The 21,706-nt window shown below is 38.3% G+C and overlaps 1 protein-coding gene across 1 annotated transcript; it reads left to right on the top strand.

The window, feature by feature from the left end:
* The first annotated feature begins 10,668 nt into the window (after positions 1 to 10,668).
* On the top strand, positions 10,669 to 21,243 carry LOC149302867 (G2 and S phase-expressed protein 1-like). The gene is made up of 11 exons (XM_089482079.1): positions 10,669 to 10,684; positions 11,134 to 11,191; positions 11,275 to 11,938; positions 15,597 to 15,767; positions 18,142 to 18,280; positions 18,420 to 18,806; positions 19,091 to 19,163; positions 19,422 to 19,667; positions 20,541 to 20,715; positions 20,829 to 20,984; positions 21,154 to 21,243. Exons 1-11 carry the CDS (start codon positions 10,669 to 10,671, stop codon positions 21,241 to 21,243), a joined length of 2,175 nt encoding a protein of 724 aa, XP_089338205.1.
* Positions 21,244 to 21,706: the final 463 nt, after the last annotated feature.

Here is a 21,706-nt window from a genome sequence, read left to right as displayed (position 1 = left end):
AGGGAATTATTTCCATAATAGGAGGTCAGATTTGCCGGTTGTTGGCAATTCTTTAGTAAAGTCACTTGCTGGCAGAGAAATAACACTAGACGTAATTTGCTTTGTTAATAACATTCATTTTCAGATAAGATTAGCTTATAAGACTTCCCAAATCTGTAAAAGCTTATTACCGCAAATCTATAGAGCCTTGATATAAGTAATTAGGCCTTCCAACTAATGACATCTCATTAATTTCCTGCTGTCTGCAGAACACTTAGCTGTCAATTTTGTATCATAAATAGAAGACTTTTAAATAATACCTATTATTGTCATTAAATTGACTTATTCAACTTGTCCTAGAATATTTGCTAAATGGCTATCATTAAAGTTGTTAACAGTACAAGACTAATACACGGTTTTGCAACATCAAATACCCAATTAATGTTAGGATGTCTGATAACGCACAGTGCTTACTGAAAAGTCATGGGGCTCATTCACAAAACATGAGAAATCAATTAGAGAAGTGTGAATCTGGCCAATGAACAACTATAAAAACAAAATGAGTCCTTAGAAAAGTACACTAATAACCAATGGCGGCACTCCTTCCCATATATATATATATATATATATATATATATATAATATATATATATATATATATTATTATTATTTTTTTAATGGATTCAAATCCCCATCATTTTACATTAGTGTTTTCTTTCTAATAACTTATTTTAGTTACAATAAAAAAATTATTATAAAAATTATTATTTTAAATTATAAAACATGTATTTCCAGTTTACTATATATATCAAGATTAATGTTGTTAATTATTTAGCTGAAATAATGTAAGAATTCACATTTTCATTTAATTAGTTGTTAATTGGTATGCACAGTTTTATGGTCCAATTAGTTGGAAGAACTGCCTGGTCAGAGGTCGCTCATATACAAGTTACAGATGCTTGGGGATACCCCTGGGAACACGGTGGGATGATTGCTAGTTGAATGGCGACCATGCAGAGTTATCCAAACGTTCCATCAGAGGCTGAAACCCATCCAATTTAGTTTAATTAAAGTTTTGTTTGTACTAATTTCCTTTTTTAGTTAAAAAAATACTGGTATGTACAGTGATGTCTATGCCCTTTGCGTTGATTCATTTTAAGACAAAAATGTAAATTTGCAGAACAGTGTACTTATTACTATTATTTTTTATTAGTTTTATTTATATGGCTCTAATGTAGCACTTCTTGCAACACATATATTCAAGGGTATGACAGACCAAGACAAACCGATACATTAAGTAAAGAAGGCCCTGCTCGAAGCTTAATTATATAGGTTTATACTGGGAAAAACAATTTCTTTCAGAGGACCATAGACCACTTTGTGGATTTACAAAATGTATGTTAATTTACACAGGGTTAAAATGTAGTTCAACAGGTAATTTGATTATGCAGTAGCCTCCTTTACAGTGAATTGTTATTGAGGCCCATTACATTGTGAGATCTGAAGCTTTCACACCAGTTTATCATCATAAATCATAATTTCTCCAATGGGTTTGCAATAATTCAAAATCTTGCTAATTTTTTTCATATTTCAAAGGGGCAGCTAAAGCAAACACCACTATCGGATTGAATGTAATTGGTAAAGTGAAGGAAATATTGTTATTATTTAACACACACAATAAATATTGCTTTTAAAACTGCTACATATAACTAGATTAGCAAACTGATGGAGAAGATTTACCAAGCAGTGTCGTTGAAATGTATACATTTAATTTTGATGTATTGTAAAAAAGAATTTTAACACTTATCAAGCCCCATAGAAAAACTGAAGGGTTCCAGCCTTTCAACACTCACTAAATCACTGCCTTTTGTCTGAATAAAATAGACACTAATGGATTGAAGAAACTCATCAATAATCAAGAGCTTTCTAGCTCAAGAATCTGAGCATCAGATATATTTGAGGCTTGGGTCAGGAAAAAAAAATATTTAACTGTTAATTCGAAACAAATATGTGGGAATAATAACTTCTTGCTGTTTCAAAAAAAGCTAATTTGTTAAAGATGATGCATTTACATGAATTGCATTAGATTGCAAAGGTTAAAGGCTACTTGGTATAATATGCCTCAAGAAGAAACCTAAGTAGCCTTAAAAGCTTGCAATCTACTGCAGCGTACGCTGTTAAATATAAGAATTTTGTAATGAAATATTAGAGACTTGTTATTTAACGTTTCTTAAGACAAATTCCTAACTGAAATAGCCATGCTCTATCCATAAGTGTTATAAAACTAAGCATTTACCTTCTTGAAGAATTCATTGTCACTTTCTCCAGGGAACAGACTCCAAGAACCCTCTGTTAAAACAGCATAAAATTCTCAAAGTGATTTAGAATGGTTTTCAGCTTTAATAAGTGACCATGTTCCTGGACTTCGGCTGGTGGTTTTCAGGTCAGATGTGCTTCAAAGAGTAGATCCCTCAGGAAGCCTCTGATGTTATCTCTGTCCTGAACTTCTTTTACTAAGCCCAAGATGTATCTGGTCCATCAGTTTTGAACAGACACTAGGGCAGCCTCCTGCTGCTCTGACACTCCTACTAGCAGATACAGAGAGTGACTTTTCCCATAAGGATTTGACTGATAGGGTGTTTGAGATTAACCTTTATACCAATGATGTGTTTCTTGTGGAGAACAGAGTTTACATCATCCTCAAGGGGGAAAGCCACACAGCATGGTTGTTTTTGTTACAAAGGCGACCACCAGCATGTAAGGAACTATTCTCTGTTAATAAAATATTAGGGATTAAAAGCGCTGCAATCTGTTTATATAATTTTATGTGTGTGTACACAATGTCTTCCAAATAATAAAAAATGACCTACAGTTCTTAACCAATATTTTGTTTTTACTGCTTTCAGTTGGGGAAATAGGGAAGCCACTTAAAGGTGCTGTTCTACCTACTTTGGAGAATTTAACAATAAATGCAGCATTAGAAACATTATTTCCAGAACGGGCCAGCGCTCAAATGTGTTATTTTTTGCTGGGAACACTTTCTCACTGATTTTTTAATATGATATATAAAATATATCTGTGTATGTCTGTACATCTTCTTGCTCTGTTACCTTAAAGGGACACTTCAGCCATCATATTCACATTAAAGTTTGTTTGGTCCCCATTCCAAATGCATGGGGTGATTCTGCAGACCCCCCCTCAAATGCATTTGCACCTTCCCCCAGCTATTTGGCATGGCACGTGATATACTTACCCAATCAGCTCCAGCCCTGGCTTGGTATTTGTTCTTTGTGTTTGTCTAACTGGAAACACTTGCTCCCCGTTTGCAAGCACAGAAAGTGCTTCCACTGATTTCAATGGGAATGCATTTCTACCACTGATTGGTTGCGTCAAACGGCCAATAAGTGGAGTCAACAGAGGAGGAGTTCTGCTGCAACTTCAGGTAAGCATTATTTTTTGCAGGTTTAACCCCTTGACTGCTAACGACGGCATGGTGCCGTCGCTAGCAGTCCCAGTCAGGTGCTAACGACGGCACGATGCCGTCGCTAGCACTATCTTACCTTGATGGAGGTCTGTGGACCCCCATCACCACCTACCCCGGAGATCTGCCCCTCACACTGAAGGGCATCACCGGGGCCACCCGATCCGGCCGGTGACGGCACGCGCAATGACGCGATGACATCACCGTGCAACTTTATTAATAACTGACAATTGTCAGTTAAAGCGGTATGGGGGCATGCTGCTTAGATGCCTGTATCTCAGGCATCTAAGCAGCTACAGACCCCCAACATATACCGTCCAACGGTATAATGCTTGTGAAAAAATAATAAAAACTATTAAGTTAAAAAAATTAAAATGTAAAAAAAAAGTTACAAAAATGATTTGGGGGTCTCTAAAGGAAGATAAATAAAGATCAAAATTGCCTAGAGACCCCCCAAATTAAATTATCTAAACATAAACTAGTTTAACTTAAAAAATAAAAAAAAAGTTTAAGTATTCTAGCTAAATGATCACTGTGGTAGCCAATGTTACCACAGTGATCATATAGCTATGAAAAGTCACATTCCCTTTTTAAAAATGGCCGATACTAAATTTTAACCCCATGATCCCTTTGATCATGGGGTTAAATTTAGCCAATGGTAGAGGAAAGCAATTTTTGAAATCCTGATGAACTGTAAATATTAGTAAAATCAGCCTGGAGCCCCTTGCATTTTTACTGCAAAACTTATTTTTGCTGTAAAAGTGATTTTTTTTCCTCTCCCTTTAGGGGAAAGAATGGTGTGTGCTTCTGTGAGTGAATGTACTGATTGTATGGTGTGTGCTTCTGCGAGTGAATGGAGATATGAAAGGCGTGTGAATGGTCAGTAATTAGGGCTGAATCCTTGATGTGGCATTACTGCTCACGTAAGAAGTTAAATTATGGCACAAAAAGTACACATTTGCAAAAACTACACCCCTTGGCACATCAAATGAGGGGCTGCATGTGTTTCTAGTACAAACCTGGAGTGCGCAAGACACAAATGAACATGTCGCTATTGTTAGAAAAAACATATTTTCTAGCCAAAGCGACATATTCCATCATTATTTGTGCACTCAACTTTTGTCCTAGAAATACGTGTAACCCCTCATTTGAAGCGCCAAGGGGTGTAGTTTCTTGAAATGTGTAATTTATGTACCCTTATTTAACTTCCCAGATGTCTAGACCACTTTAACTTCAGATATGGCAGATTTGAGAATCTTGTTAAAAAATTGTCTTAAAACATTTAGGGGTGATGCCTGCAATTAGACAGCTCTAAACAGCTGGGAAGTTAAATTATGGTACATAAAGTATATATTTTCAGAAACTACACCCCTTGGCGCATCAAATGAGGGGCTGCATGTATTTGTAGCACAAGACTGGAGTGCGCAAGACATAAATGAACTTGGCGCTTTTAATTTTTATTTTATTTTTATAAGTGTGATATTCACTTATTTGTTGTGCACGTCAGATTTGTGATACAAATACAAATAAGACCTCATTTGCTGCAGCTGGGGGTGTAGTTTCTAAAAATATATAGTTTTGTTGGCATATTTTAACATCCCGGGCAGCTAGAGCTGTTTAATTGACGGCAGCCATGCATTACATTTAAAGATGTCTTTTGTGATAGTCTAGTAAATTTTACTTTTAGCAATAAAATAGTAGAAAAACACAGTCTATTGTTCTCAATTTCTGTTTATTTTAGACCGGTTACCTTCTACAAATATTTAGCAACACAGGTTTTGATATCAGAGTTTAGAAAAATAAAATTACAAACTAGTTTTTATTGAGTCGGAAGTGAAAAAATACACTTTTTTTCCATTTTGGCTTTATTTTGCAAACCTTATGAGACATACACATATAAAAATGGTATATTTGGAATCTGCTGGGTGTGCTGAAAAAAACAATATATGGTTTGTATAGTTTATTCCCAAGAAATGTACTTCTAAACGCGTTTAAAAGTGAGATGCACCAAAATGCCGAAAACCAGCTTAGCACCCAGGTGGGAAATGGTTTAGCAGCCAAGGGGTTAAATTAAGGAATATATATTAAAGTTTTTTTTTCAGATGGCTACCTGGGACACCGGAATTTCCCTTTAACCCAGGGGCGTCCAACATGCGGCCCACGGGACCTCGAGGTGCGGCCCGTGTGAGATCGGCAGCCAGGATCACAAGAGCCCTGCTGCTTACTTGTGGGAGGGTCTATTGTACTGCACTGAGGAAGCGGAAGGCCACGCCCCCTGCTGAAGTCTGTAAGGGGCCTCGAGAGCTGTAGTGCAGGTAAGGGGGTGGGGGAGGGTGTTTGAATGAGTATGCGTGATTGAGGGAATGAATCTGTGAATTAATGAATTTGTGTGTGTGTGTGTGTGTGTGTGTGATAGCATGGATGTGTAAGTGCTGGAACCTAGGCATGATGGGACTGTGATTGCTGTTAGCAATCACACTCCTATCATGCCAAGTCAGCCAGTACATGCTGAAACCTGGCTAGCTGCCCCCTTGTGTATTGATGCTGCCAGCAGTATGGGGTCTGCACTTACAGCCACCCTGTACCAGCATGTACTGGCTGATTTGGGATGATATTTGGGGCGCTATAGCTTTAAATTTCCACAGTAAAAATGCACCATATTCTCAGAAATAATAGAGGGGCATGTGTTTGAGATATCTGCAGTGTAACTGTATTGGTCCAATGGGGGAATTTTTTTTAACCCCATGTAGAATGTTGAAAAATCCCATTAGCTGTCCACTGGGATGATATTTGGGGCGCCATAGCTTTAAATTTTGACAGTACAAATGCACCATATTCTCAGAAATCATAGAGGATGGTGTGTTTGAGATATTTGCACTGTAACTGAATTGGTCCAATGGAGGAATTTTTTTTAACCCTCTGTAGATTTTAGAAAAATCCCATTTTCTATGTATTGGGCTAATATTTGGGGCGCTATAGCTTTAAATTTCCACAGTAAAAATGCACCATATTCTCAGAAATAATAGAGGGGCACTTGTTTGAGATATCTGCAGTGTAACTGTATTGGTCCAATGGGAGAATTTTTTTCAACCCCTGTAGAATGTTGAAGAATGTCAGTTGCTGTCTACTGGGCTGATATTTGGGGCGCTATAGCTTTAAATTTCCTCAGTAAAAATGCACCATATTCTCAGAAATAATAGAAGGTTATGTGTTTGAGATATCTGCAGTGTAACTGTATTTATCCAAGGAGGAAATTTTTTTTAACCCCCTGTAGAATGTCGAAAAATGGCAATTGCTGTCTACTGGGCTGATATTTGGGGCGCTATAGCTTTAAATTTCCACAGTAAAAATGCACCATATTCTCAGAAATAATAGAGGGGCATGTGTTTGAGATATCTGCAGTGTAACTGTATTGGTCCAATGGGGAAATTTTTTTTAACCCTCTGTAGAATGCTGAAAAATGCCAGTTGCTGTCTACTGGGCTGATATTTGGGGCGCTATAGCTTTAAATTTCCACAGTAAAAATGCACCATATTCTCAGAAATAATAGAGGATGGTGTGTTTGAGATATTTGCACTGTAACTGAATTGGTCCAATGGAGGAATTTTTTTTAACCCTCTGTAGATTTTTGAAAAATCCCATTTGCTATGAATTGGGCTAATATTTGGGGCGCTATAGCTTTAAATTTCCACAGTAAAAATGCACCATATTCTCAGAAAAAAATAGTGGGACATGTGTTTGAGATATCTGCAGTGTAACTGTATTGGTCCAATGGGGAATTTTTTTTTAACCCCCTGTAGAATGTTGAAAAATGGCAGTTGCTGTCTACTGGGCTGATATTTGGGGCGCTATAGCTTTAAATTTCCACAGTAAAAGTGCACCATATTCTCAGAAATAATAGAGGGGCATGTGTTTGATATATCTGCAGTGTAACGGTATTGGTCCAATGGGGGAATTTTTTTTAACCCCATGTAGAATGTTGAAAAATCCCATTAGCAGTCCACTGGGATGATATTTGGGGCGCCATAGTTTTAAATTTTGACAGTAAAAATGCACCATATTCTCAGAAATCATAGAGGATGGTGTGTTTGAGATATTTGCACTGTAACTGAATTGGTCCAATGGAGGAATTTTTTTTAACCCTCGGCAAAATCCCATTTGCTATGTATTGGGCTAATATTTGGGGCGCTATAGCTTTATATTTCCACAGTAAAAATGCACCATATTCTCGGAAATAATAGAGGGGCATGTGTTTGAGATATCTGCAGTGTAACTGTATTGGTCCAATGGGGGAATTTTTTTCAACCCCCTTTAGAATGTTGAAAAATGACGGTTGCTGTCTACTGGGCTGATATTTGGGGCGCTATAGCTTTAAATTTCCACAGTAAAAATGCACCATATTCTCAGAAATAATAGAGGGGGTTGTGTTTGAGATATGTGCAGTGTAACTGTATTGGTCCAATAGGGGAATTTTTTTTAACCCCATGTAGAATGTTGAAATATGACATTTATCATGTACTGCGCTGCTATTTGGGGTGCTATATCTTTAAATTTCCACAGTAAAAATGCACCATATTGTAAGATATTATATAGGGGTGTGTGTGTGTGAGATATGTGCAGTGTAAATGTGTTGCTCCAACGGTCGAATTTTGTAATATATGCAGAAATGTTATAAAAGGTAATTTGCTAGATATGAGCGGATAAAAGCGTCTGATGGCATGACCACTGATTTGAAAGTGTCGGATAGCTTGACTCCAGTTCCTATTTGGGACATCTTTGAAGTCGGTTAGTTCAATGTACCTAATGAAACCATATATGCTTGAAAACTAGACATCCCAGTGTATTTTAAATGCTTGTATTTTAACTATTTCCATGTACTAATTCTATTACCAGCCTTTGTCAAACTTTGTGACAGTAATTTGTGTTTTTTTTCCCACACACATTGTATTTTAGGTTTGAAGTTACAGCTCATGGTATAAATCACTCCAATGTGTGTTCAGTAACATCTCCTGAGGGCCACCTTAGGGTGGAGTGCATTTTTAAATTTGGAATTTTGACATCTGGTCAACCTTCTTCCATGTGCTATTTGGGATATCTTTGGAGTTGCCCAATTCTGTTTACCCTATGAAAACACGTTTTTGAAAACTATACACCCCAGAGTTTTTCAAATGCTGGTATTTTAACACTTTCCATGTCAGGATTTTTGTTTAGATACAGGTTTTAATTTTTAGTACTTGCTCATAAAAATAAACTTTTTTTTACGAGCACATTGACGCTCTCTGGAGCGATCACACGGGGTCCTTACAGCAGTCTTCAGTGTTGTTCGCTGTCTCTATCGTTTGTGAGAAGAAAGCGATCTTTGATTTCTTTCTAAGCTTGTTTAACCCTATGATGTGCCAGACACGTCAATTTTTTTAAGGGGATGCATTTCTGTCTTGTGCCTGGCACATAAATTGTTGTCAAGGTTTAGAAGTCACATTAAAGTGTACAGAAATAAAATCCATTATTGCTCACATAATGACTATAGGACACATATCCCCCTAGGTCTTTGGGTTTTTTTTGCATAATCGAATAATTATGTGTCTCTTAATTAAAATGTACTTATGACGTACAGTCGCAGTAATCTCCTAAAGCAAAAAACTTTTCCTGAACGTTTACCGACTCCCACCCACTAACGCCAAACCACCAATTCTCGTCTTCTCAACGGAATGACTAACAAACAAAAACTACATTTCCCGTGTGGCTTCGGGGCATGTACGGAGCGCAACGCGTGCTTTCATGGGACATCCGGCTGACTTTGAACCATCCAATAAATGATCGGCATTCCATGTCACGTGCTCTCTTTTTTTTGTAGGGAACGAATTTTGAATCGCGGAGCGTTTTACACGGGTCGGCCGGACCGGTCCTTCACACACAGGTTCGTATCAGGCTACCGAACAGTTCGCTACCGGCTCTAACCGCCTATACCAGCACTTTCTATATACCGAGTCTCGTTCCGTTCGCGGCGGTGTTATCACGGCTGGTCACTATTAACACGTAGGACTGTAATGGAACGCATTGGCTTTAATTATTTAATGTTTCGTGAGAGAAGTCCAGGCCGGTTATCAGTTACTATTAGTTCGATGACCTATCTTGGTCTTGAGCTGGCTGTCCGGCGTTGGGCCTTCTCTCGGGACACAATAAGCACACTGCTAAAGCTTGTCTTAGTTATTGAGGGCTAATATCTTACTCCAAGCTGGTGGGAGATGATTAGACGCCATCATTTACCTACATGCCTGAGCACTGGGGTCTCTGTCTCCAGATGTGAAGGTGGACTTATATTAAAGAATTTGACCTGTCCTTACCCCAAAAGCGGGGTAAAATAAGTAAAAGGAATAGGCCTGTCCTATCTGGAAGTGAAACCTGTTCCCTGTATGTCAGGAAATGCTTGCGCTTTTTCTTTTTAATTGGAGATCAGCTCTTTATCTATTGAAACCCGCAGTGTACTTAAGTACAGCAGCTGTGCATGTGTGCCGGGATCTGTCGTGATCCCCCATTGGCTATACTGATATATGCCCCCCCTTTGATGCTGTAACAGCTTCTGCTCCTGATGTTTGAAGAGAAGACCCGGCTCCCAATCTCCGTTCCAATTCATTCCAAAGGTGTTTGATGGGGTTGAGGTCAGGGCTCTGTGAGCGACTGTCAAGTTCTTCCACACCAAACACATCCAACCGTATCTTTATGGACCTTTATTTACCGGGTCATATTGGCTACCTTTGTGTTATAGGTCAGTAAGGAACATGCCTTTAGTGTCCTCCTGGCGCTAGCTGTTTGCTGTAAGCTCCGTGCTAAGACTTCAAAGGTTTTACATTATTTCCTTATAATTTTCTGAAAAATAAAACAATTTTTTCCCAGTTCTGATCTATAGTTGAATGTTTCTTTGAGGACTCTACTTATTTCTGCCTCAATAAAATGTGTGATGGTGTCAAACTATAGGTGATGTCGCCTATATACCAAAACCGTTTTATTGGGCAGATTTTGCTATCATTCATTCCCTATTGCGTTCAAATTTTAAAGGTGTGTGGGTATATATGTTTGTTCTAAGTCTCGAGGTATGGGACATAGAGGTCTTGCACCACAGCCTCTAGGATTTTGGAATTGCTCACCAAATTTACTTTTATTTTAGGCAACAGGGTTTATATCAACACTTACTGGAATACCTCTTGAGAATGGATACTGGTGGGGGTAAGCAGATGTTCACCGTGTCCCTTTTTTTTGTTTCTTTACATAATTCGGATGCAAGTATACGTAATTGTAAAAGCATATAAATATGTCTTCTTAAAGGTGCTGTTCTACGATTAAATGTAACTCAATGGCAGCTGAATAAAAATATATAGTACTGTTAGATTCTTTTTGTTAACCTTATAAAATACTTTACCTAGGGAAGTTATATAAAATTAGATTTACATTTTCAAGAAGTTATTCATAGATACCTAGTTTAACCCCTTAATGTGCACTACATTTTTCTTGTAATCTTTCAGGAGATGCGGATCTGGCGCTAGCTTGTTAAGCGGGTGCTGCCCCAAAGAGCTGCTTTGTCATCTATTTTAATTAACTATTGGTTATTAAATTGGATATTTTTTCATGTTGTTGAAATCTGCAACTTAATATTTTATGTATTTTTAATATTGTAGATTTTTCTCTTCTGACCGATGAGAAGTTTGATTTTGATATCTCATTATCTCCCTCAAGGTAATTTACCAATTCACTGCTACCTGTTAGAACATTTAGTGAGGAATACACTAACTTTTCTTAATGTGGCTTTTTAAACTTAGTGCGAAAGAGGACAACGAAGAATGTGATGATGAAGTATTTATTGGACCTGTAAAGCACAAAGAAAAATGTGTCCGTGCTGCAATTGCCTCTGATGTATCAGAGGAGAAGACTCCTGTTCAATGTGACCAGGTAGCCTGGAGTCCTTTAAGTGCAGATAAGTTTGTTGAGATATTCAAAGAAGCCCACCTACTGGCACTACAGCTGGGATGCTTGACCACTGATGATGAAAAGAAAGAGCAACCTGCTGAGAGAGCCACAAACCAAGTGGTGGAGAAATTTGTTCAGGAGTCCAAATCAAAACTGAAAATACTTGAAACAGGACTGGAGTCTGCAAAAACACCAGTAGTTATCAAGCGAGAAACTTACTGTGTGAATGAAAGTCCTTTCCACCAGCTCCCGCCTTCAGTTCAGCAGCGACTTAATATGCCGAGCACGGAAAGGGGAAAGCAGGTGGGTCTAAAAATTTCAAAACAAGACAGCCCCTCAAAAGTGCAAAAATCTGCCAAGACCCTTTCTGTGTCGCCACTTGCACAGAAGACCAAAGCTCTGCCATGGAAAAACAATGTTCCAGCAGCAAGCACCAGCAAACCTACGTTAAGCCGGTTACAGCCTATGAAGACCTCTACGACTTATACCCAAAAAAATCTCTTAACAGTTGAAAAGGTAATGTGCATTTTGGTCATTAATTGTGATCTTAGATATAAGAGCTCAAGTCCCAAATAAGTTACTCGACCTTTATAGGTGCTGCAATGCCTAGAGGACTTCAGATCCCAAAAGAAAGTCTTGATAAACATGCAATGTAGCACCAGGTGAACACAAGGGGACATCCAGGTAAAAAAGTAACAAACTTTATTGCAGTCCATAGACCAAAATAAAAGCATCGAGAGACAAGAGTCGGCACATGGTCCCAAGGCTTGATGCGTTTCACACAGAAACCTATCTCCCCGGGTCTCAAATGCTCTAGTGCGAGAACAATTTCTTTTTAAACTAACTGATATTATTTTTGCATTGCATTATAATTGCAATTATATTTTGTTGAAGATTCGTGTACTACTATGTATTTAATAGTGTGTATCTCCAGGTATATATCTTGAATGCTTTCCCAAGAACTGGTTATTGGCTTATGAATTTGCCTCTGCAGCTAATTCACTTTTTATAATCACCTGTTTATATGTACCAGTGTATATATAGCTTTAAATTTACATTTTCCTTTAAATAACATCTGTTAGTGCTATTCATGGGTATTATATCCTTTATGAAGGTGCTTACATTTGTTTTTTGTGTCTGAGGCAGGGCCTTATCTAGCATTGAACCACACTAAACTAAGGCTTTTATTTGTAGAAAGGTGAGATTTTCTAAAATGAAGATGATTTCTATGTGTGCCTTTGATCTTGGCATCTTTAGGAGTCTGGCAGAGATGGAACTATTGACTAAAGACAGCAGAACATTGCATTAGTAAGATTAAAAAAAAGGAATCCTGTGGTAAATATACTGAAGAAGAAGTGAGCTTTTAAGAAAGATGGGCGCAAATATAATGCTAAGCTTAGGTAGACAACGCGTGTTATCAGATGCGCCAAAACAAATATGGAGAAAATTGCCAGGTTAATAAAACATAGATAATACATAAACAGACATAAACCAGGAATAATTAAACAAGATAAATAAAGGGATAAAGACTGCTTAAATACTGTTTTTACAGAGGAAGATTAAGATGAGGGACCTTGTTAGAAAAGAGGAATAGGACGACATGTAGTACAGCTGTGTTTACGCAGAAAGTTTTTATCTTTTATTTATATAAACAGTTTTCCGCAGCGCTAAATACAATACATAAATTCAAGGGGTATGACAAGACAAGAATTGACTAAGACAAACCAATACATTAGGTGGAGAGAGCCCTGAAGTTGTACTTTAACTCTCCAAAGTAAAATAGACGAAAACATGGGACCCAATGGCATATTCGGTTATTAAAAAGAGCTTCAAAGTGTCCTGTGATTTAACCATTCGCTATTGACAGAAGTACTTCCAGAATACTGGGAGTTGGTAACTCTAGTACAACTTCACAAAAAAGGTAGTAGGGAAGACTCTACAGATCAGCAAGTCTTCTGTCAGTAGCTGGCAAATTAATGGAAACAATGTGTAGGATTGTCGAATATCTGAAAGTAAATGGTTTGCACGATCACAAATGGCACATGTAAACTAACTTAATTTACTTTATAGGCTAGGTTACTAAGATAAGACACCACACAGGAGCTGTTCATATAGCCTTACCTAGATGTCACTAAGGCATTCAATGCTGTCCCCATAGAACATGTATAAGTAAATTGAAATGTTTGGATGGATAAGGTAATGGTTGAGTGGTAGGAGACAGAAGGTTGTTAAGGGTATATTCAGAGGAAGGACTTGGTACTAGTTGAGTACATCAGGGATCAGTATTGGGACGTGTACTTTAATATATTAACATTACAGAAGGTCTTAATGGAAAGGATTGGCTTTTTGCAGATGATACAGAGGTCTGCAACAGGGTAGACATTTCTGGTGGAACAAGTCCAATTGCAAATAACTCAAGTAAATTAGAAGAATGGTCGAGGATGTGGCAGCTGCAGATTAATATTAAATGTAAAAATTCCAAGAGAGCATATAACTTTGGGGACAATGAAGAGAAGGATTTGAGTAGCTTCTGATGACTTAAAGGTGAGCAGACAATGTAATAGAGCCTAAAAAAAGCAAGCAGGGTGCTGGTTTGTATAGCGAGAGGAATTAGTAGCAGGGAGAGAGAGATGTTTCTGCTACTTTACAGATCTCTGGTCAGACCTCATTTAGGGTGGTGTGTACATTTCCAGAGACCCCACCTTCGGAATAAGGTGGGCTATAAAAATAAGTGACTTTAGACTCGCAAACCATCAGGAAAGACTAAAATCTCAAGGATAGCTTAGGCGAAAGAAAAGAGAGATGGGGTGCAATAGAGATGTTAGATATTCTTTTCCTTAAATATCTAAACTTTTCCAGTAACCAAACAGCAATCAAGACCACAGCTTGTAAGTCTTAAGTAGGTTTATTTAGTGACAAAGTAATATACATACAGTACTGATTGATGAACAGATGGTGTTTCTAGGTACTGTAGGCTCAGTATTCTTGGCGAGATGGAGAGAGATACCTTGCCCTTGTAATCATGAATATTTAAACCCCTTTACTTTCAGTTAGGGTATAAGTTCTTACTATATGGGCAATATATGAATTTAAGGAATCGTATTGGAGCAGTCATAGGATGCACCGGCAGAAGACCCTCTAAGCTATGTCACATAATTGATATTTATTGTTCCTGGCACTCAAGTTGCATTCAGGCCTAAAGTGTGAACAGAATAAAAGCATAACAATGATTTCTTACAAGAGACATTTAAATATTAAAAGGGATTTAAAAGTACAAGAGGTGAGCTTATTTTAAAGGAAGACTAATGTTAGAATGATAGAAGAGGTCATAGTCTAAAACTAGTGGGCTAGAGGCTTAGATGTAACGTAAGGAAGTTGGACTTTACTGAGTGTAGTAGATAAATTGGACAGTTGCGGCGGCATGGGATAGACAATAAGGGACCAGACCATGGATTGATAGGTGCTTGAATCTCATACATCAGGAAAAATGGGCAGGTTAGATCGTATGAATGGCTTTTATTTGCCATCAAATTCTGTTTCCAATTTCTGGTGGAGGTGTTATGCTACCTCTAAGTTCTTCATTTTCTCCGCTCCAGCACAGCGGAGTCATAATTGATTTTGGTTATTGCCCTTTAATTGGATGTATGCTTGTTCTTCAACTGGGCTGCATTTCTTTGTAAAACATGGCTAGCCTGGGGACCATGTGCTTACTGTCTCTCAATCTTGGTCTATGGACTCTGATAAAGCTTACTGTTTTACCTGGCGTCCCCTTGTGCTCATCAGCCAGCGCTACATTGTATATTTCATTTGACCCCTATGCGCATGCAAGAAAGTCTTTTCAATTGATTTCAATGGGAGTGCTTTCTTGCCAGTGTGTGGAAAGAATCGTCTGACCATGGAGCTGCAAGGCCGTGGCTTCTACCTCATGTAAATGTTCTCTGCCCATCTGTGACTGCAACGGTCACAAGTGCTGGAACACAAGTGAATGTTGTGATTCACAACTAAGTGGAAGTAGATTTGGCAAACTGCATGTGAGAAGCCTTATGTTACTGGTTATAAATACATTAGGGCTAAAGCACATTATGACACAACTCATTTTTGACATGTAGTATTAAGCTTTTTGGTTTAGCGATGTCTGATTCAGTCTGGCTTTGTGTGGTCATCTTTACTGTAGCCTAAAACAAGCAAGAAGCCTAGTCCAATTAGACGGAAACATCTCAGTAGTGCGGGTTCTTCTGAAGACCTAATTTCGGATAAATCCAGCATTGCATCCGATGTCAGTGACACTTCATTCAATAACAGTACTGTGGGGCAAACAAAGAAGACCCTTCCCGCCTCAAGCAAGGTAAATTTAAGCTATTTCATGGCTTGTAATGCTAGTTGTAAATGTTTTGAAGAGCACTTCCCCTGGTGTATTTACTGCCACTAGTTCAGTCTTTGTTTTATTTGTATAACACACAAAGTAAAATTCAAGTTATAAATTAAATCTTTTTGGCGCTCATCTGATATGCACCATTGAGGGCTGAAAGTAAATTAGGCCTGTGTTTCTCATTAATTATCAAGCCTACTCCCCCTAGCACATACTGCTTTTGAAGAGCAATCTCTGCTTTAACCCCTTAACGTCCATTGCCGGGTCAGGCACGTCATGCAAAACGGTCACTTAACGACCTATGACGTGCCTGACATGTCATCAGACTTAAACAAGCTTAGAAAGTGATCAACAATCACTTTCTAAGCTTAAACGGTGTTGCTGTAATGCCTCGATGTCGAGGCATTCAGCAACGCCGAGATCGGCATGATGGGCCATCTCTGGCCCCTCCCCGGGGCGTCAACATCCGCCATACATTGTATGGCGGCGGACGCCCGTTTTAAAAGCGTTTAGGAGGCAATCAATCGATCAGGAGGCATCCAGCGACACCAAATACTTACCCCAGGGCGGCTGTGACCGCTCCGGAGAGCGGTCACAGCCGCAGCTGCACACAGTCTTCGCCATCCGCAAGATGGCGGCGGCCCGGGAAAAAAAATAATAAAGTTGAAAAAGTTCGCTAGACGGTCTCCAGACCCTCTAGAGAACTCTGGCTCCACTTGTATGGTTGAATGCAGTACCTGTATTCAACCTGCAAGTCAATGGAGCCCAGCTTTCTAATCACTATGCGATTAGTAAAATATTTAAGAAAAAAAAAGAAAAAGCTTAAAAAAAACATGGTAACATTTAAAAATTATGCTTTAGAGGAACTATCCAGTTCCAGCAAAATGTAAAAAAAGTCCAAAAAGAGTAAAATAAAGTATTATGAGCAAGTGCTAAAATTAGCGCTGTATCTTCCCAAAAATCCTGACGTGGAAAAATTTAAATAAAAGCATTTCAAATACCCAAGGGGTGTCTAATTTAAAAAAATGAATGGTTTGATGGGGTAAATTGGAGTGGCCGGGCTCAAAGATAGGGCATAGGCACAGACTGACCGAAATGGGGGGAAAAAAAGCGCACTTCCAAAATGTGGCATTTTAACCCCAAACACCAGACAAACCCATATATGTGGGGTATGACTGAACTTGGGAGATGTTCCTGAACACATATTAGGGTGTTGTTTAATAGTGACGTATACCTGGAGCTATAAATTTATACCCAAAGTACAATTTGTGTGAAAAAAATACTAACACAAAGTGTGGCAAAGGCTGGTGGTAGAATCTCATGCATGGAAAGGGTTAAAATACTAGCATTTGAAATACCTTGGGGTGTCTAGTTTTCAAAAATATATGGTTTGATGGGGTAAATTTAATTAGCCGGCTTCAAAGATGGTCCTATTAGGACATGGGGGCAGAATGACCAGATGTAAAAGTTCCAAGTTAAAAAATATGTGAACTTCCTAAATGTGGCGTTTTTACCTCCCAAACAACCAGACAAACCCATGCATGGGGGGTATGACTGTACTCGGGAGATGCTGCTGAACACATATTGGGGTGTTGTTTGAAAGTGATGTATACCAGGAGCTGTAAATCCATACCTGAAGAGCAATTTTAGCGATTAAAAAACACAAAATAAATTACTACCACAAAGTTTGACAAAGACTGGTGGTAGAATTAGTGCATGGAAAGAGTTAAAATTCTAGCATTTGAAATACCTTGGGGTGTCTAGTTTTCAAAAATATATGATTTGATGGGGTAAATTGCATTGGCCGGCTTCAAAGATACCCGAAATGGCACATGGGGGGAAGAATTACCAGATTTGGAAAAAATGGTTTTGAAATAGCAAAACGCTACTTGTACTTAATGCTCCATAACGTGCAGAAAAAAGCAAAAAAACATAAAAACATTGGGTATTTCTAAACTCAGGACAAATAGTAGAATATATTTAGTAGGTTTTTTCATTAGCTTTTTTGGATGAGTAAAAGATTTTTGGGGTAAAAGTCAGAAAACGTGGGGTTTTTTTGTGTTTTTTTTTTTTACATTTTTCATCATATTTTATTATTTTTTTATGGGAAATTAGATATGATTAAAACAATGGTATCTGAAGAAAGCCCTTCTTGTCCTGAAAAAAACAACATATAATTTGTGTGGATTCACTAAATGAGTGAAGAGAGTTACATCTAAACACGAACATCGCAAAAGTGTTAAAACAGCCTCGGTCCCAATGGTACAAAAGGTAAAACACAGCCTGGTCCTTAAGGGGTTAACTAAAGTTTATATATGTTTTGTTTTTGTTTTTTTTTGTTTTATTTTAGCTCAGTCTAAAAAATACGCAGTTCAAGGCACCAACATCGACTGCTTATAGAAGGAACACCTCCTCTTCATCATCTTCGCATTCTAGCGTCAACACAAGTTTAAACTCAAGCTTATCATTCTCACCACCTGCTAGTAATGGTAAGATTTCCTTATCAAACTGATAAGCGGTACCCTGTTTCCCTTTTTGTTAATTACAAAAAACAATTCTTAAAGGTAATATTCCAAAATAAAATGCATGGTGTGCTTACATACATGTTTTTTTTTTTTTTCCCCCCAGCCAAAATAAATGCTTCCTTGAATATCTCGGCAAGCAATTCAAAGATCAAGTCGAATCCAAGTAGGCTTGCACTAGTTCGTCCTACTGGTGGGTCCACATCCTCTTTAAAAGCAAATGGCACAGAGCTTCCAAACAACCTACTGAAGCCTGCTGGTGCAGTAAAAGGAAAAATAGCTGGGAATAACAGCAAGTCCTCCTCCATGCAAGTGGTGCAACCACAGACGCCTTCCGGCAAATTCCAGAGGCAGATATCCGCTCCTAATCTTCAAAGGCTACCTGTGCAGACAAACCCAGAAAGTGCTGTCAAAGGAGCGTCATGTGCTAAACCTCAGGCTAGGGTACTGCCTACACCTACAAGCCGGCTAAAACTGCCCCAGAGGCCTGCAGGTAAGGCACTGTGTTGATTAATTTAGTGAACATGTCACAAAAATGTACCATTATCTTCTAAGCATATCAAACTAGCCCACTTGGGCTCAATTGAGCTTGTATTGCTCAATAATCTCATGTAGTGTAGTTTGAGAAATATCATGAACATGAGCTGGGAAATTCTGTTAATTGAGGCTTTATGAATGGGGAATACCACAATAGGCTTCTTTCAAATGTTTGTCGGTTGTAGCTCATTGCAAGTTTCATTTGAATAAGGGGCGTTCTTGCGTATCTGTTTAACATAGGGATGTCTCCTGATCGTCCTGTTGGGAGAAAAATGCAACCAACGAGGCTTATGTCCTGTGGTGATATTGGAAGGTAGGTATGAACACCTCTACTAAACTGTTTTTACATTTTACTTTTATTTAAACTGTCTATATGGCAGATTCATATTATATAATTTTGCACAGAATGCCTCAAACTTAATTCTGTCAAACTTGCATTAAGTTATACAGTGGATATGTCAAGTTATGGATGATTTTTTTTTTTTTTCTCTCAAATGACATTTTATAAGTGAGTAGTTTGCTGTTTCTCGTATTTCCATTTTTGTGAAAAACCTAATTTTATAATTTTTAGTGGTATTGAACAAAGTACCCCCATGAGAGAAATACAGGCCGTTCCAAGCAACATTACCTTGGTTGGAAGATCAGTTTCCTCCGCAACGCCTAGCGCAAAGCGTGCATCTGCCTTGCCCACTCCCGTTAACCGAAGGACCTCTGGAATGCTAACGCCAAGGACTCTCCCAAGGTCTCTTTCATCTCTGCGGCAGACTCCTGCTCTGCCGGTCTCAAACAAATCTGCCATAAAGTGTCCTGTTAATGGGTAAGAAGTTAGTTGTGTTTACAATGGGTGGCATGTACAACAAACATTAGCTTCAGAGGTAAATTTGAACCTTCTCTTCCATAAAAAGTGGCGCTTTTTATTAAAGGACGGAGATTGTGACTGATGGCTTTAAAGGAACAAATCTTACCTTCATGGAATTGTTTTTTTGTTATTTGAATTTGCACGCTTATTACACAATATACATTTTGTTGCCTACATTCTTAAGATATTGGAGTGGGAAAATGACTTCTCACCCCCACACTTGCCTGTACTGAAAGGAGGAAGAGTATTTTAAAAGTATGGCCACTGACCTTCTGTTCACTTTGGCTGGAGCCCTTCAGACCATATGCAGAAAATCTAACTTTCCAACTCATAACTTCAAATATTAGGAATGTATACACTAATTTGCATAAAGTATAATGGACATAATTCTTAGACCAAGAGAAGAATGGTGTCTTCAAATCAAAGCTGATACCTTTATATGAACATACATGTAGAGCTGCGTCTGAGGGAGAGACGTCTGAGGTCACAAAAGCTTGTGTAGCGCAACAACTTTTCTGTTTTGGCACAATAAAAGATATGGGCTAGGACTGAAGACTCCATGCAGTAAATGTATTGCAGTCTGTGGAAAATGCTCTTCAATGTGTGTTAAGCTCTTTATGCATCATTGTGCCTGACATTCATAAGATCCCGAGCTCTGAAAAAACTATGGAATCTGACAAATGGGCTATTTTGAATTGGGGCCCACCTAAATGTTTTGTTTTGTAACGTTTACGTGACTTGTATTGATAGGTATATATATATATGTGTGTGTGTGTATATGTAGATATATAAATGTTTATTTTTCTTTTGGTACTATAACTTTAAATTTAGGCCTGTGGAATCTGATGGAAATGGTCTGCCTGCTGTTACTAGTCCGTGTTCGCCAACAGATGAAGACATGCCTGAAATCGTTCCATGTTCCTTAAACTTTTCTCCAGAAAGCAAGCCAGCATGTCTGGAACAAAGTGAAGTGCAAAAGTGTGTGGCGTTTCCGGTAAGCACAGAGGTATGTCTATATTCGCTGCGCTCCATTGCGCCCTCGATGCTTGGAACACTGCGACGATCGAACGTAGTGTAGACCAATTCTCGTAATACAATATATTCCTTTCTATTGATAAGGCTTTATTGATTGACATTGGAATGGAAAATCACGAAAAGGGTGTGAAAGTGAAAAAAATGTCAGCTGATTTTGACAGCCAACCTCTTATTGACCTATCCAACACACCTGAATTGAACAAAAGAATTGTGCCAGCGAAAGCAGCTCATGTTGGCCAGGTGAGCATTTGTTTTCGTTTTCTGTTGTATTTCTTAGCACTGTATAAAATACTAAAAGCTTTTATTACAGATAATGTATAAACTATAGCTCCATGTTAGTAGTGTTTCTCCTGTACCAAGAACATTACCGGCTCACAATATTAATGTTTGACTTCTGTTTTCTTTCCAGCTGATAGATTTCAGTTCTCCTCTTATTAAGCTGAGCCCCATAGTGAACAAAGAAAACATGGATTTTGAGTCTCCTCTTCTAAAGTTTTAACAGGAACAACCCTGTCTACCAGGGAGTGCATTTTGGGAGATTCATTCAAAAGCTACCGTACTACATATCAGCCAATGTACAATGAGATATGGATTGGTGGCTTTGGTGTAAGACTTATTTTCCACAAGGAAGAACTAAAATTTACTGCGCTCAAGGCTACACGAGATACAAAGATCGCCACCATTTAAAGTCTTATTGAATAGGACAGAATAAAGAGCTGTAATAAACTTTGCGGTGGTTATATACCTATCGCGTTTTAATGATTGGATGATTAACCTTTTCTGACATTATAGTCAGAAATAGCTGGAAAGTGTTTTTTTGTTTTTTTTTTGCTTGTTTACAAGATTCACTGGACACAAACTGTAAAACGACCGGGACATTTATAGCATGACCTTCAGCGGTCCTTTGTGCTGCTGCCTCCACCATCAAATAAATGTCTCTAAATTTGTATGTAATTGTTCTG

This window comes from Sceloporus occidentalis, unplaced genomic scaffold (assembly GCF_023333645.1).
Source record: "Sceloporus occidentalis isolate IW3139 unplaced genomic scaffold, rSceOcc1.0.p SCAF_17, whole genome shotgun sequence".
Classification (NCBI taxonomy): Eukaryota; Metazoa; Chordata; class Lepidosauria; order Squamata; family Phrynosomatidae; genus Sceloporus; species Sceloporus occidentalis.
The sequence above is the reverse complement of the archived record's forward strand: the minus strand, read 5'-3'. Positions and strand labels throughout refer to the sequence as shown.